The following is a 17,852-nucleotide window of genomic DNA, read 5'->3' as shown; positions in this document are numbered from 1 at the left end:
CTCTGAGGCTGGTTTTGAAATCAGACCTTCCTGACTCCAGATCCATCCATTCATCCAACATACCGTTTAGTGTATTCTAGACATGGAAAAACAACCTGTTCCAAATCACAGCAGCAGGATGGGCAAGTAGGTCAGTTTGTCTGAAATGTGGGGCATGTGAATAGGTGTGGAAGGGTAGGTTGGAAAAAATTTGGAAAGGGATTTAAATACCATAGATAGGAGATTCTATTCTGTTCTAGGGACAATAAGGGACCTCTGAAGTTTTCTGAGCAAGGGAAGAAGATAATCAGATTTGTTCTTTAGAAAGATTGCCGCAGTAATTCTTCCATTGTTACTAATGCTAAAAAAAAAAACCAAACTATTAGGAAGAAATATTAATAACCCCTTACATTTGTATATACTGACTCTTTAACAAAGTCTTTTTTGATGCTCAAGGACTTTAGAAACCATCCCACTACTTTCGGTGTCCTACCCCATTGGGAATGATCTCTTTACTGAATTCCTATAACACCTAGTGGAGGCTTCTCAATATTTTTTCGAGTGTTATGCACCTCCCCGACAATCTGGGGAAGTCTATGGATCATGTCAGGGGCATCGAGGTGGCAAAGTGGATAGAGCTCCGGAGTCTGAAAGACCCGAGTTCAAATGCAGTCTCAGACACCTATTAGCTGTGTAACTCTGGGCAAGTCGCTGAACCTCTGCCTCAGTTTCCTCAGTCGTAAAATGTAGATAATAATAGCACCTCTTAGTAGTGAGGTACCAGAGAGATAATCATCGTCATGCGTTTAGCAACTCCTAGGGTGGCACAAGATAATAATTTTACATTGCGTAGCATCTCTCCAAACTGAAGTAGTTGATCGCTATAAAGAGTTTAGCCCCTCCCCGCGCTGAACGAGATAATAATTGTAACAGCACTTTGAACCTTCCCGGGATGTGGTGAGCATCCAATAAAATACTAATTGTAAACCGCTTAGCACAGTGCTCAGCACTGGTCGTCATTATTGTTTTTAAATACCTAAAATAAAACCCATGCGATAAAAGACAACCAGTTCTATGGAAGTAACCATTATTAAAACGTCAATATCAATATCTATAAGGATATCTAGCAATAAAAAAAATTCAAGAACCCCAGATTAAGGTTCCCCCCATAGTGTCCCCAAAGCCCCCCGCTGCGGGACGTATAGGTGGAGAAGAACGTCCTGCCCCGCGCCTGGGGGGCTTCTCTCCATCCAATCATCATCCAATAGCATTGCCCCGATTTGGGATTTTCCCCCAAGGTCTACTCTTTTCTTCCCAATTACGAGATCCGCACTCTTCAATCACTTGCCAACCAGCCTGGGCGTGGAGCGTCCAAAGTACGTGGGCGCAGTCTCTTACCCGAGGCTTCCACCCTCTCAGTGTTACAGTTTCTAGCTAGGAAACAATGTAACCCGCAGGACGTAAAAAAAATGCCCTTGCCCAGCCTGCTCCCAGAAGGCAGCCTCGCCTCTCAAAGACTACCACTCCCGACATGCAACGTAAAAAAAGTTGCGAAAAAGAAGGAAAGCACGTGCCGCGTCGGTCTGTTTCCTGCAAAGGAACCCTAAATCTCGGAGCGGGCCCCAGGGAGTGATCCAAGGGCTCGCCCTCCAATCCCAGAGACAGAAAGGGCGGGCGGGAGGAGGGATTTAGCCTCTTACAAAACAACGTGGGCCGGCCCGCCCGCTCCCAGGTGTCACGGTACCTGTGCAGCCGCTCAGCTTTGTGGGGGCTCGGTCGTTATCCTTCGCGTTGCGCCCATGGCTTCAGTGACCAGGAGTGTGTTTGGGGACCTCCCCGATGGAGCTGGGATGGTGGAGAAGTTCCATCTCCGCTCAGACCAGCTGAGGCTGGAGATTATCTCCCTGGGCTGCACCATCACCGCTTTGGAAGTGAAAGACAGGGATGGGAAATTCTCAGATGTGGTGCTGGGCTTTTCCGAGCTGGAAGGTGGGTCTGCCTGCATTGGAGTAGCCTCAAGTCAGAGATGAGAGAGCTGGGAGGACCCCCAGAACCCCTGAAGTCCACCTTTCCCTTCTTCTCCCTCCTGGAATTTACAGACGAGAAAACAGGTCTAGAGAGTTCCAAAGACTAGACCAGGGTAACGCGGCCAGTAAGTGCTGGAGGTGTCCACGGAACCAGGGTTTCTTGACCCTCGAGTCCCTTTTGACCACTACCCCTCGTGTGAAAGATTCAGAGTTCCATCCCTTTACTCTGGAGAGTCAACCTAACTTAACGTACTTTCTGCTAACACATTGGCTGGGCTTGGTAAACACTTGCTAGAGGGCCATAAATATGGGCTTAATCTTCTAGTTACATATTCAACTCACATAACTGATCCAGAGTTCACTGAAGGCGAGTTGGAGATTAAAAAACCAACCTGAAAGTGGTCTTTGAACTGTTTTAACACTGAGGGAAAGTTCCAGCCTAGTAGGGATGCAGGCCAGGGGAAACTGGCTTAGAGGGATTGTACTTCCCTCAAGCATGAGAAAAAAAATATGGCTTTTTTTACTTTACTAGTATTTCTGCCAGAATTGGGCATCCCAGATAATTTATTTTAGTGGCCTCCTGTGGTAGCCCATGAATCTAAAGTACCATCTTGGCTGGAACTCTGGCACAGGAGTTAGATTTGCTGCTTTTTTTTCCTTTGGAAATCTCTCTTTTGTATTGTGTTATAAGAAGTCAGTTGGGGAGGGAGGTGTAACAGGGCAAAGTTAATGGGGGGGAGGGGAGAGACCCCTGAGAATGAATTAATACAGCCTTCTCGGTGGGGAATGGAATATAAGTTATACAGCAGGTTTGAGATTTATCTTTTTAAAAGCTTGCTTTTGTGGATTTTTTTTAACTTTGCTTTCCACCCCAACCCCTCCCCTCCCCCCAAAATTAAAGATTTGATTATTGGTGATATCTGAGTTCAAAAAAACGACTTCAGATACTTTACTAGCTGTGTGACCTTGTGCTAGTCACTCAACCTGTGTATATCTTAGTTTCCTCATCTACACAATGGGGATGATAATAATAGCAGCCATCCACCGGTCTGAGAGTCAAATGATATAATAAAGGACTTTGAACATAGTAAGTGCCATAGTAAATGTTAGCAATTATTGCGACTATTATAATTAAAAGCTCTTAATGATTCAGTGAATAGGGGCTCTGGAATCTTAAATTGTCTTTGGGTCCTACATTATGACTTCCCTTGGGGTTTCCTCAAAATCTGCCTCTGATGCTTATTACTTGGTGTAACCTTGGTTGGGCATGGCCTCCAACCTCTCTGGGCCTCCCTTCCCTCATCTATTAGGAGACTGTTTGAAGAGGTAGCCTAGAGCTATTCTAGATATATAATCCCTAAACAAACTCCCAGCCCCCTCTTAAATTCAGTAGCCAAAAATATTGATGTTGCCTTTAAATCTCTTTTGAAACCTCTACCCTGTACTCTGTGGTTTTACCCTGCCTCCTGTTATGTTCCATGTTTGCTATTGTGCTGGCTTATTTTGAAAAAGAGGTAAATTCCTTTACCATAAGTAACTGCATTTAGTCATTTCATCTGATTTCCCCGGTTGGAAAATGTACAGAAGTGGGAAAATCTTTCCTAATTCCCCCACCCCCATCCACCCCTGGATTTTCCCCCAGTGTTCTAGTGAGTGGTGGAAGTGAGGTCAGGGAAAAGCTGTTGATTGATTTTTGCTTCCTGCTGAATCAGAAAGTAAGAATCAGGATGATTTTTAAAATATCTTGATCTTGAAGACATTTTCCAAATCTCTCTCTTTCTGTCTCTCTCTCTTTCTTCCTTCCTCCCTTTCTCTCTCTCTCCCTCTCCTCTACCTCTCTGTCTTCCTCCCCTCCTCTCCTTTTCTCCCTCTCCTTTCCCCCTCCCCTTCCCTTTTCTCTCCCTCCTCCCGTCCCTCTTGTTCTCCCTCTCCAGTCCCTAGTCTGACCAACAGTTTACAAACTGAGTCACCTTCTTAACCACAGAAAGGTAAAGTGACTAGTACCAAATGCAGCCAGTGGAGTCAGAAGACATCTCCAGACTCCACTGATACAAAGAGAGGTGATTTTCTCTACCATTATTTCTGTTCTGCACCATTAACTGATTTGAATAAGGTTGCATCTTATGGTTTATCTGCCCCCCACTGCCTTATTTCCAGAACATGAGTCTAGGTAATAATTAATAATATCTAGTATTTATTTGATTATTTTAGCGCTTTTAGGTTTGCCAAGTGCTTTACAAATATTATTTCATTTTCTCCTCTCAACAGCCCTGTAAAGATAAGTGCAAGTATTATCCCCATTTTAAAGATGGGGAGACTGAGGCAGAAAAAGGTCAAATGACTTGCCCTAGTTCACACCCCCACTAAGTGGCTGGGGCCCGATTTGAACTAAGGTTTTGCTCCAAGTGGAACACTTTATCCATTATGACGCTTAGCTGCCCTCTGTTTGTGTGACTTGAGCTATGTGTAACTCAAAGCTCAGAAAGGTCGCCAGAATGAATATAAAAAGGAAAAAGGAATTAACCCAGGCTTCTACATTGTAATAGGCTGGAGATAGTAGTCTGTGGAAACTTTCCATTCTGAGAGTTCACGGGGAGAGTGAGTGATAAAACTTTTCCTCCCGGAAGAATTGTTCAGGATTGAGTCATGTTTTTTAAAATGTTTATCTAGATGCTAGATTGATATTGACATGACTTTAAAAATATTAAACTGTATAATTTAACATAGTTAATAATTTAATTTCCTTTTTACTTAAAGGCTGATAGTGAAGAGGGAGGTGGAAGGAGGGCAACTACTTTTAAAGGAGTGGAATTTAAAAAAACAAGCCCTGAATACAAAGCCTTCAACATACACATTCAACACTTCTCCTGGATTATAAGTGGACTCCTGTTTCTCTTTTATGATAGAGTCTTTTCTCTTCAGAGTCCTGCCTGAAATAATAGGGGCTGTCTAATTCTTAGTAACAGTCCCTGTGGCCAGCTGTTATGAGGAATTGCATTTAACAAACTCTGCTGTTGCTGAATTTTAGTTTATTAATAACCTGTAGTAAGCAAGTTTCAGTGGTAAAGACTTGACAGAGGAGGAAACGGTTACCTTGAGATGATCAAATCCTCAAGATTGTCTTTGTGCACCATAGGGAACAGCTGAGAATGTCTAATCCCCTGACTCACAGCCCCTTTAGAATGAATGTGTGCTATCTCCCAATTCCACAGATAGATAAAATAAGCTACTCAGATGTCTTGAGGTGACCGATGAGGTCAGAGTGATTCAGATGTCTCTGGAAAATGAGATCTGTCCTTTATAGCATGCTGAGAAGGCAATCCAAATGTTCTTTTAGTTACAGCCCAGAAAAATGTCAAGAGAGTCTTATGTGAAACAATTTTGCTGCTTTTTACATTTTGAAAACTGGCTCACCTCTCCATCACCACCATGGTTTCTCTTAGGCCATGTAAGGAAGTCTCAGGTACTCACAGTACATGGGTTTCTTTCTTAATGTGTCATTTTAGCCACATTTTTCATTGTAGCACAAATCCCCTTTTTTCAGGCTGGTCTGTAAAGGGATTTTCACAGAGGAAATTGGGAGCAGTTAGTTTTTTAATGACCGAACTCTAATGCCGATGAAGGGGATGGCAGCTGTTTTATACATGAAATATATCCTGAGTATAGACTGTCAAGACTCTCAGCTATTTGGGAGGAGGGTATCTCAGCTGAATAAAATATAGAGATTTATGGTTCTGGTAGTATGGTTAATATTATCATCATTTATTTTCACCTTATAGAAGAGTAAAGCAAACCCTGGAAAGATGAAATCATTGCCCAGGGTCTCACTAGAACCAGTAAGGACTGAAATCATAGATGGGATACCATTCTGTTAATACCAGTACCTTGCTGTACTATAGAGCAGTCCTCCCCAGAGAAGTTAAATGGATTGCCCAAATTGGAACGTCTAGTATGGATAGAGCAAAGGTAGCCAGCACCTGTTGGGAAAAAGGTACTGTCTGCCATTGATAACTTGCATGAGATCCTCTCCAGGTGGTTAAAGGAATTACCCAACTTTACAGACCATCACCTCCTCCCCCTTTTTGTTGAGGAATCAGTTCACACCCCTCTGCCTACTGCCCACCCCTCTGCCTACTGCCCACCCCTCTGGATGGCCACTTTTTTTCAGTCTTTGACTGTTTTCCAACTTAAGTATTAGATTGAACCACCATATGCAGAAACAGAAACAAACACTTTTGAGGAGGGACCAGATCAAAGGAGAGAATGGAATAAATGGGGGGCATGATAGGATGGAGGAAATGTAGTTATTCTTTCACTACATGACTGTAATGGAAGTGTTTTGCATAACTGCACATGTATAACCTATGTCGAATTGCTTATCTACTCGGTGAGGGAAGAAGGGAGAGATTTGGAACTCAGAGTTTTGAAAACAAATGTTAAAAATTGTTTTTACATGCAACCAGGAAATAAGATGTATAGGAAACAGGGTATAGAAATTGATCTTGCCCTACAGGAAAATATAAGGGAAGAGGATAAGAGAAGGGGTGTGTGTGTGAAGGTAGGGCAGGGGGTAATCAGAATGCAGGCTGCCTTGGGGTGAGGGGGAGGGGATAGATGGGAGAAAATTTGGAATTCAAAGTCTTGTGCAAGTGATTGTTGAAAACTAAAAATAAATGAACAGCAGATTGAACCATATTCTAACCATCCCCTACCCAAGTTATGTTTTTTCTCTGGGTGATTGAATGATTTCAAGCACTCCAGAACAGGAACTTTCACTTTTTGCGTTTGTATTTCTGGGGCCTAAGACATAGTAGGTGATTAATAAATACTTGTGGGTTTATGGATTGATTGCCCATCTTGTACATGAGTCAGCTCTGCTGTCTTCCTTTCCCTCTCTCCCCCCAGCCGGGAGAAACCCTCCAGAATCAAAGAATGCTAAAGTTAAACAAGACCTAGGAGATCCTGTGGCCCGCATTCCATTTTTACAGATAACAATAATAGTTCACTTTCTGTAGGGATTGATGGGTGAAAGCTAAGCCTAGAAAAATGAAATCATTGCCCATGGTCACACTAGAACAAGTAAGGGTTGGAATTGTGGATGGAATACCACTCTTAATACCTGTTCCAGCCTTTGTTGTACTTTACAGCACTCCTTTCTGGAACTGAGCCCCAGAGAAGTGAAATGTGGATTGCCCTGATTCAAATGACGAGTGAGCGATGGAAAACTTGAACCCATCCGTCCCTGACTCCATCTCTAGGACTGCTCTTTCACCTAGGACAGGCAATCTGTTATTGCTTTTTTTGTCCTATTTCGGATGAAATAGTCACATCTAAGGAATACAATTCCTTTCAAGAGAGGCATCAGGAACAGGTAATGATGCCTCTTTTAAAACAAAAATTGCCTTTTCCTACATACTAATGTATTTAAGAAAACAAGTAAAAGGATAAAAGATAAATGAAGGTAAGGCAGCTTGGCCTGCCGGGTCTTCAAAAATAACGTGACTGTGATCAGAGTTTAAAAAGAGCAGGGTAGTACCCATCCTTTTTATTCTGGAGCGAATGCTTTTTTTTCTTCCTTTAAAGAAGTATCTGGGGGAGGGTGTAGAAATACTACCTTGAAAAGCTGGGTGAGTGATACAAAGAACCTAGAGTTGGGAGTCAGAAACTAGGGTTTCAGTCTCAGTTCTCCCGCATTAACACTTTCCACCCCATGGCAAGTTACTTTTATCAGTCAGTTAATCTACAGCAGTACCGGAATTTAAGACTACCTGGAAGAGCCAAACTGTCAGCTTAATACAGCGCATTTTTTTTTTTTACCCACAAGGAAAAGAAAGTAGAGATAGTAGGATTAAAATTTTTATTTCAAGGTAAAATTCTAATATTTTTGCATCAGTTGGCATATCTAGTCCTGATAGGGTTAAGCACCTACTATGTACCAGGTATGGGGGACACATAAGACAAAAGTCCCTGCCCTCAAGGAGCTGATAGTCTATCAAGGGAGATAGTATGTGTGATACAGAGTATCCCAGAAGCCTTAGGCTGTACATCTATCTACACAGGAGATACTCTTTATAAGTATGTAGCTTAAAACTACACTAAGGTTTTGTGGGACACCCTGTGTAGGTGTATATACAAAGCAATAATTATGCTTTAAGATTTAAAAGAGATTTTACATGTATTATCTCATTTAGTCCTCATAGAGAACCCTAAGGTGCATGATAACATCATGCCCATTTTATAGATGGGAGAAATCAGTCTAAGAAGTCCAGTTAATTGCCTGGGGTTACACAACTAGTAAGTGTCTGAGTCAAGATTGGAACTCAGATGTTCTAGACCCCAAGTCTAGTACTCCATCCACTGTACCGTCTAGCTGCCAATAAATAAAAAGTAGGGGCAGCTAGGTGGTAAAGTGGAACAATGGGCTTGGAATCAAGTTCAGATTCCACCTCAGATACTTACTAGCTATGTGACCCTGGACAAGTCACTTAACCCTTTTGGCCTCAGTTTTCTCATCTGTAAAATGAGCTGGAGAAGGAAATAACAAGCCACTCTAGTATCTCGGCCAAGAAAACCCCAAATGGAGTCATGAAGAGTTAGACAGCTGAAAAAAGGACTGAACAACTAATTAGTCAGTTGCCTCATCTGTAAAATGAGCATAACTGAACTTTTTACTTTTCAGGAGGTTGTGAGAAAAGCACTTTACAAACTTGAAGCATGATATAAATGTAAGCTGTTGTATTTTGGGAGACAGCTGTGGTGTTAAACATCTTAACTGTTGCTACTTGACCCTAGGAAGGTGACTTCTTAGTAAAGTATGGTAATCTACTGAATTTCCCTGATTTACCAGCATGACCTCTTTGCAAAAAAAAAAAAAAAAAAAAAGGAATTTCTTTTGGTTTAAGACCTGTTCTTAATGAACTCGTGTAGAACTCTGTGCTCACACCTTCCTTTCCTAGAGGTGCGTTAATCATCCGCCTGATCATACATTGCACAATTTTTTCAGGAATGAAAGTCAAGCTCACTAGCTAACAGTCTACAGATTCCACTTGTCTTCCTTTTTTGGAAAATCTTTTAAATTGTCCTTTTTCACTTGTGTATTGTCTCCCATTAACCGTGGAATCTTTGACAGTGAGTGGCTCAGTAGGTCCCATCTATTAGTACCTGTGGATAAGGTTAATCAGACCTGGTGAATTGAACTTTTTCTGTCTCCCTTCTTACCTTCTGTGTCAATTCCTTATTAGCCATTTTTATTACATCTTTTTCAATAGAAAGCTAATTCTTCTTTGCAATGAAAAACAGGTTCAAATTAAGAGTTGAAATAAATGCTCTGCTTTTTCTCTGGCATCCGCATCTTTTATCATCGTTATATCCATGCCCTGCAGCTGTCCTAACCTTTCTTTGATCATCCTTTTTCCCCCTAATACTGTTAAAATAAATCACCAAAACCCCTTTTTGTTAGCCTTCTTCAGCTCAATTTCAATAATCAATAAACATTTATTAAGCACCTAAATATGTACGAGGTACTGTGCTAATCTCAATTTGAGCTTTAGGACTCCCAACACCATTTTTACTGGATTGTACCATACTTATATATTCATCTGCCATTACCTGCCTCACCATTTTCTGTACACATTTTAAAAATGAGGTCCCCCTGCACCCAAGCCTCAACAGTATCTGTGTCCAATTTATCTTTTTTGTAGGTCACCTTGCTTCTGTTACTCGTGTTTTATGCATGTATGCATAGAATATCTGATGCCGAGGATTTTATTACTGATTCTAGACTTGGTCTCCTGTGAATTTCTGGGGGACCTGATGGCTGGTCTTTCTGCACAACTCTTTGGTCTCTAGTTCCATGGACATAAACAGTTTTCTCTTTTCTTATTTCCTATTTGAAATTTTTTTTTTGATTACAATAGTTTCAAGACTCCTCCAGTATGATATAATTTTACTAGCCCTTTTTAGGGCTAGTTTTCTGGGCCAGGTTTCTGGGACTTCCTTGTATTTTAAGCTAAGGTTCTGAAATCCAAATTATATTCTCATACCTCATTTTTTTAACCTTTTTTTCACTTCTCAAACCTCCTTTCTGAAGTCCTTGTCTTTAATGAGAAGCTGTGATGTGTGTGTTGATGGTTTTCATTTTCTTGCATCAGACTTCATAATCTTTAATAATGCTTACGTACTTGATTGCTTCTCACAGTATCGTTTGTGCCCGCATACATCTCCAGAAGTGAGTAGCATTTGTCCCAGTTAGATGGTAGGTTCCTTGCAACCAAAGTCTAGGTCTTATCTTTGTACTCTAAATGCCCAACGCTGCACTCGCATAGAGTGGGCACTTCATCAATTTGTTCATTGGAATTGGTTTCCTCTCCTTGGATTATGCTACAAGGAGAAACATATTAGCTTCAAGGTTACTTTGCAAAGTTGCAAAATAATTCATTGTTGTTACTGTCATCATCATGAAAAATACAACTAATCAATATTTATGTGATGAATGGTCTTTGACAACATACCATATAATCCTTACGGTATCCCTCAAAACTCAGTAGTAGGCAGGAATTATTTCCCTTCCTCTAGTTCAGCCAATTAAAGGAATGATCATGTTTGTTTTGTAGGGTATCTCAAGAAGCATCCATACTTTGGAGCAGTAGTTGGAAGAGTGGCCAACCGCATTGCCAAAGGGACGTTCACCATTGATGGGAAGGAATACAAGTTGGCCATTAACAACGGACCTAATAGTCTTCATGGAGGACTGAAAGGCTTTGATAAGGTAAACTTGAGGATTCTTGATAAGAGTTCTCACTAAACTCTATTTGTCGCTCATTGTAACAGTCCTCCTCCTCTCCCCCATACTTTCCATTCACTCCACGCAATCCTAGACGCAAACATCTTAGCAGAACGCCAATTCACTGCACAAGAGAATAATATAAGGGAAGGCGGAGGAAGAAAGCCATGGAACCATGCTGGTTACAAGTGTGCAAGGATGGCATTTCTCTGCTAGTCATAGGAAGAGGTTGGATATAATAATAGCGAGTGCTTTATATATATTATTTATGTATATATATATATTATATTTTGTATATATAATAGCTAATATAGTGCTTTCAGGTTTGCAAAGTATGTGATCCTCTAAACAACCATCAGAGGGAAGTGCTGTTATCATCCCCATTTTATGGATGAGGAGCCTGAGGCAGATAGAATGAGAGGTGGACCTGGAGTCCCAAAGACGTGGACTCAAATCCAGCCTCAGACACTTACTAACTCTGTGATCCTGGGCAGTCCCCTCTGTTCACTGTCCTACCTCGCTGCTGCTGTGTCTCTGAGGAGGAGAAAAGGGAGGGTTGGTCATAGTCAAAACTGCAAAGTCAATGAAATCTCTGAGCCTTTATTCTCCCCCTAAGTTCTATATACATGTCCTGAAAATTATTATGGCTGTGCTAGAGAGAGCAAAATCAGTAGTACTCAGTAGTTGTAATGGTTTGGTGATGTGGGGAAGCTGACATCATTTTTTTACAGAAAAAAAACTTTCTCTTCTTTGTTTCTAGAACTTATTTGGTGAAGGGAATAAATGCTGGGTACCCATACGTGAAAACCTGGCCCTAACTTCATAGTCTGCCTGCCCCCCTACTAGCCTATGTTCCAAATTAACTGTAACTTCCCTTAAAATTTGCTATTCTCTGAGTGAATTTCAGCCAAGCATTTGAAAAGCTGTCTGATTAAATGATTTCATGTTACCAGTATGAATGATAGCCTGACCTTAACCCTCCCACAAGCTAGGGCAGTATAATGTAGTATTTAGAGCCAGAGAACCTGAGTTTGAATCTTATTACCACTTACGACCTGTGTGACCTCAGACAACTCACTTCACCATCTGGGCCTCAGTTTCTTTAGCTGTAAAATGAAGTCATTGGGCTTAAGTGATTGCTGAGATCCCTTCCAGTCCTATAGTTATGAGCCAAATATAATATTTGGTTATTATAATATGATCAATGAACCATATATAATCCCTTCCAGTTATATAATCCTATGAACCAAAATGTAAAAATTACAGATAGTGTGATAGAAAGGAATGGAGAGCCTTTCCTACAGTCACTGCATTCCATTTACTCCCACACATAAAGCCTGACCTAGGAAATAGAAAAGGAATGAAGAATTTGAAAATCCTAGGAACCTTGAACTTTCCTTTCCCTTAACCTTTTCCAGGACTGAAAAGAAGGTTATAATAATCACTCTGTTTGCCCCACTACTACCAACTTCTTCATCCACTTGTGTGACTCACGTTGCCCTGCCTGACCTCCCTGCCCTTCCTTCCTCTGTGGGCAAGGCAAGTCCTATTGCAGAGGGGAGAAGGCTGCCCCACCCTGAACATGCACACTGGGTACCTCAGTGACCAGCCTCTCTTGGCTGGCTCCTAATGCCTGAGGGACAGTGGACCCTGTCAACAGAATTCCCCAACACCTGCCTTGTTCCTCTGCCTCAGCTGACTCTCTCATGCTTAGTTAGTCTGTGGAAAAGTAATACTAATTATAGTCATTTGGGTGACCTGCTTATCATTTAGACTTCATTGCTATGCACCACAGCGATGATTATGTATCCCGTTAATTATGGGTCAGATTATTTTATTACAAATGCATGCTGGATTTCTGCACTGAGCTCTGTTCATGTAGTCTGAGTTTTCATCAATCGTTGCTCAAGTGACACCATCATTCATCTACTTACAATTATTTTAAAATGAGGACACTGGTAGCAGATTGCCCCTTTCTGAGCGCATTTTTCTATTTGTGACGTTATGAAAGACTAGTTCTTTTTAGAGTCCTGTCAGAATTAGAAATGCTGAATGTAGACCTGGGCATAGAAATGACCTGGAACTTTTTGTAGCCAAGATAGAGCAAAATCAATAATGCACAGCCGCTGTAATGGTTTTGTGATGCAGAGAAGCTAACATTTTTTTTCCCCAGAAAACAAACAAAAAAAAAAAACCCCTCTTTCTTTGTTTTTAGAAATTATTTGGTGGAAGGAATAAAGCTTAGATACCCACACGTGAACACCTTACCCCAAATATTCTATTTATCATTCTTTAAAAAGCACATGCAGCATAGGAAAAAACAAAAATAGGAAAACATTTGAATAATAATGGTACACATATAATTTAAATTATATAATTATTCATTATATATAATTGATTATTTTAATTGGGTGATATATGTGACATATGTAATATGTTGTCATTGTCACTGTTATTTTCCCTGGCCTTCCCATTTTTAAGTTAGAGTTCATATTTTAAATTTATTTAAAGTTCAGAGTTTCTACTTAATAATTTGTGTATGAGATTGATTTCACCAAAGGCTGTGACAATTTCAAATTTCAGCTGTTTTTCCTGTGGTTAAGGACATGAATCTTTTCCAGTGTTCTTGTGTACTAAAATCTTACTACAGAACAGACTCAGGCCCTAGGACTGATCCATCGCACACGTATAAGATGGAGGAGCTATGGCTAAACAGCAGTTGGTTTGGGGGGTGGGAGGGGAGGGGAGAGGTATAGGTATTTTAGTAAACTGCAGTCTCAACTTGAGTTAGCAATGTGATATGAGAACCAAAAAAAATGAATGAGATCTGAGACTGAATTAAAAGAAGCAGAGCATTGGTAGCAACGGTCCTGTTTTACTCTTAAGGATAATAATATTAGTAGCTTGCATTATATGGTACCTACTATGTACCGGGCAATGTGCTAAGTGCTTTACAATTGATATCCCATTTGATCCTCATAACAACCCTGAGAGGTAGGTACTGTCAGTATCCCCATTTTACAGATGAGGAAACTGAGGCAAGCAGCAGTTAAGTGACTTACCCTGAGACTGAATTTGAACTCAGGTCTTCCTGAGGCCCAGCACTCTATAGCCACTGAGCTAGCTAGCCACCTCTCTCTATATTGGGCCAGCTATGGCAGGAGTTATATGTTCAGTTCTGAATGCTTTATTTTTGGAAGGACAAAATAAGCTGGCGAGCATCCAGAGGAGGACAGCCAGGACATTGAAGGGCTTTGTGATTCATGCTGTGTGAGGATTGGCTAAATGAATCCCAGAGTGCCGCAGCCGGCTCTAACCAGCTCTGCAGATCGTTAAATGTTCAGTTGGAACATTTACACTTCCCAAATCTGCTAGCGCTACAAATCAGGACTTGATTTATTATTTTGTTGATTGTCTAGACAAGAAAGTGATAGAGAAAATGCTAATAATAGAGGTCAAACTTTGAAGGGTGCCTTATGTACATTTTCTTTTTTTTTTTTTAAAGATACTGGAGAGCTGGTTGTTAAACATTCACTAGCACACTAATGTAGAGCCCACCTTATCCAGCCGAAATTTCCCACTTTCCCCATCCTGTTTTATAGGTGAGGAAAATGGGACCCAGAGAGATTTAAGGGACTTCCCCAAGGTCACACAAGTAGTAAGCGGCAGAGGTGGGATTTGAATGCAGGTCCTCTGACTTCAGAGTCAGTGCTCCTCCTGGAGAAGAGGAGATTGGGGCACAGGGCCAACGTAATCATTGTCTTCTGATATTTAAGGGGTTGCCATAAGGAGCAGGAATTTGATTTCTGGTTCTTGGTCCCAGGAGGCAGAACTCAGAGCGAGCAATGGAAGCTACAGAAAGAGAGTTTCCATAGAATCTTAATTTACAGCTAGACTAGAGCTTACCTAGGCCAGCTCTGCGCCATCATTTTATAGATAAGGAAACTGAGACCAGAGAGGTTCCCAATTCCAAACTGTAACAAGCTCTGTTTTCATTTTCTGCTCCCGTTGGTGGAGGATCCCAGAGAAGGATTAATTTTTTAAACCAAAGCCCAAGATAGCCATACCAGTCTCCAGTCACCATTTGTTAAAGCAATTATTTCGGTATGGGGCCAGATTGTGAGCAAGGCTCTGGGAGAAAAATAGAAAAACTGAGAATTTTTTTTAATAAATCAAGAGTTCACAAGGGGAAGAAGAAATAGTGTGTTATATACTGCTTTGCAGGAAAAAAAAGAAAGACTTATTTTTTCATAATTTTTTTCCATATTAAATAAATAACAGAAAGATAAAAAATTAAACACTATTCTCAAAAAAATTAGAGAGTTGATGTGATCATTTTTGTACTCCTGAGCTTTGATTTCCTTGAATATTTTGCGTGGGATGTTTACTTTGTATTTTGGTTATTTTAATATCTTCCTCCAGGTCCTTTGGACCCCTCAAGTGCTACCAAATGGTGTTCAGTTCTCCCGGATCAGTCCAGATGGAGAGGAAGGCTATCCTGGAGAGTTGAAAGTTTGGGTCACGTACACAGTCGATGGGGGGCAGTTAATAGTGAATTACAGAGCCCAGACCAGCAGCACCACACCAATCAGTCTGACCAACCACTCGTATTTCAACCTGGCCGGCCAAGTAAGTGTTGGCATGTTCTTCTGAACTACACACGTACTTTGTGGGGTGGCCTAAGGTTCAGAAGAGCTGGTTACCTGTGAGAGAGAAGCACCAACCTGGCATTGGTTTGATGATGATGATAATCCCCAGGATAATGATGGGAATTGGGTAAGGATATTGGACTGATATATTAACGCTCTTTCCCATACAATAGTCACTAGCTATTTCTGTACCTTGGCTAAATTCCAGCTCCCTTTTTCCATATCCCTCTTGGGGCAGTTGGGGTTAAGTGACTTGCTCAAGGTCACATAGCTGGTGTAAGAAGCCTGGTGAATAAAGAATGTTTTGGAGTCCTGATTTAAGCTACACCTGATACCTACTAGTCATGGGACTACAGGCTAGATGTTTAAGAGACTGTTTTTTTCTCACCTCTAAAATGAGTATAATGTATGTAACACCTAGCTTACAAGGTTGTTGTGGGAATCAAATAAAATTTTAAAAATCAAACAAAAAAATTTGTGTGTATGTATGTACATACATACATACATACATACATGCATGCCTACATACACTTGGTAAAACTTAAAGCACTCTAAATTTTAGCTATTATTGTACTCTACATCTATACTAACTTCAGTTCTGGCCTCTGCATACTTTCCTTCCCCAAAGCCATAAACTTTTTGCTATAGGAGACTGGCAGGAAATCGCTTCTAGGTTGGCAGGTGCTCTCTGTTTCCTTTTAAGGTCTGTGCTCAGGTCAGTTACTTGCCCCTCCTTGCTTTCATCTTAGTTATTTTGCCCGTCTTTGTGGTCTCCCACTGTGTGGTGTGCTTTAGCTCTTGGGGGCAGGTGAGGATGGCCGCTCAACGCCCTGGTGATTTATCAGAAAATGTCCTGCTTTCTTGCATTCTTTCTTTCTTTCTTTCTCTCTCTCTTCCTTTCTCTCTCTCTCTCTTCCTTCCTTCCTTAATTAATCTGCCTCTCATGTTGTTAAATATTTAATGAGCACCCACAGTGTGCTAACTGTTGTCTAGAACATACATGTGAGGGTAGCCCAGTTTTGTATCAGAATAGTTTCATCATTGTAAGAAAAATAAAAGTCATTTAAATGCTGTTTCCAAAAGAAGGGCTTTGCCCAAAGTCTTACAGTATGATGAGTCAGGACTTAAGCATCTCTTAACTCTTGTTAATTTTCCTTACAGATCCATGTGTCTCTCTCCTCTTCCTTCACTCTCCCTCTCTTTCTGTGTGTGTGTGTGTGTGTGTCTCTCTCTGTCTCTCTGTCTTTCTCTCTCTCTCTGTCTCTCTCTTATTCTTCTTCTGCCTCTCTCTCTCTCTTTCTCTCTCTCTCTCTCACTCTCCTTTCTTCTGCCTCCCTCTCTCTGTCTCTTGCCTCTGTTTCTCTTCTCTTCTCATTCCCTCCCTTTCTGTGTGTCTCTGTCTCTGTTTCTGTGTCTTCTCTTTCTCCCTCCCTCTCTTTTTCTTTCTCCCTCCCTCTCTCTATCCTCTTTCGTCATCCTATTGATATGCTGTAGGACAGTGGATAGATCACTGGAATTTGAGTAGGGATTTCCCAAGTTCACATTCCATCTCAGACACACTTAGTAGCTGCATAGTCACCTAACTTCTGCAGCCTCAGTTTTCTCCTCTGTAAAATGAAGATAATAGTAATGGTAATACTTTTCTCACAGAGTTGTTGTGAGGATCGATTGGAATAATGTGTCAAGTGTTTTGCACACCCGGTATAAATGCCAGCTGTTCCTCGTGTTCTTGTTATCATTAGCATAAAGTGTGTGGCTAGACTGCCAAGAGTATTAAGAAGAGCCTTAGAGCGGACAAGCAGCAGCCTCTCATCTGCCAGTGCTTTTCTACAACCTCTGAGAGCTCTCTGCTGTGCCTACACATTCCTCCTCATTTCTTATCTTGTCTTCTTTGTGCAGTTTTTATAACCCCTTCTCTGTAGCTTAATTGTACCTTGTCCAGATGCTAACAGTCTCACCAAATGTATTTAGTCTTCAAAATCAACAGAGCAGAGGGGGCTGTTAAACTGAACCTACTGAAAAATAATGGGTCTTTTACCTAGTGGGAGTTTAAATCTGGCCTCGGACACTTACTAGCTGTGTGACCTAGTCACGTAACCTGTTTACCTCAGTTTCCTCATCTATAAAATGGCTGTAATAATAGCTCCTGTTACCCAGAGTTGTTATGAGGATAAAATGAGATGATAGTTTTAAAGTACTTTGTAAATATAAATACAAGATATTATCATTCTTACCATCAAATAAAAAATAACAGTCTGTTAAAACTCCCAGAGGGTTAGTAGTCATAAGATCACTGCAACATGAATTGTTAAGGGAGAGGTAGTAAAAGGCAGGTGACCCCCAAATCTCACCCCCATCCCCCATTTGCTTCCCCTTCCTTCTACGCTGCAGTGTCTCCAGCTATGAGGGCTTCAT

The 17,852-nt window shown here is 41.1% G+C and overlaps 1 protein-coding gene across 1 annotated transcript in view; it reads left to right on the top strand.

Moving 5' to 3' along the window:
• The first annotated feature begins 1,549 nt into the window (after positions 1 to 1,549).
• Positions 1,550 to 17,852, top strand: part of GALM (galactose mutarotase) — a 53,016-nt gene continuing 36,713 nt past the window's right edge. The window contains exons 1-3 of the mRNA XM_072635830.1: positions 1,550 to 1,968; positions 10,619 to 10,773; positions 15,211 to 15,417. Coding sequence (XP_072491931.1) covers positions 1,779 to 1,968; positions 10,619 to 10,773; positions 15,211 to 15,417 — 552 coding nt within the window. The 5' untranslated portion in view covers positions 1,550 to 1,778. The remainder of the gene's footprint in view (positions 1,969 to 10,618; positions 10,774 to 15,210; positions 15,418 to 17,852) is intronic.

The sequence above is a fragment of the Notamacropus eugenii genome, chromosome 1 (genome assembly GCF_028372415.1).
Source record: "Notamacropus eugenii isolate mMacEug1 chromosome 1, mMacEug1.pri_v2, whole genome shotgun sequence".
Lineage (NCBI taxonomy): Eukaryota > Metazoa > Chordata > Mammalia > Diprotodontia > Macropodidae > Notamacropus > Notamacropus eugenii.
This window is presented reverse-complemented; position numbering and strand designations above follow the sequence as displayed.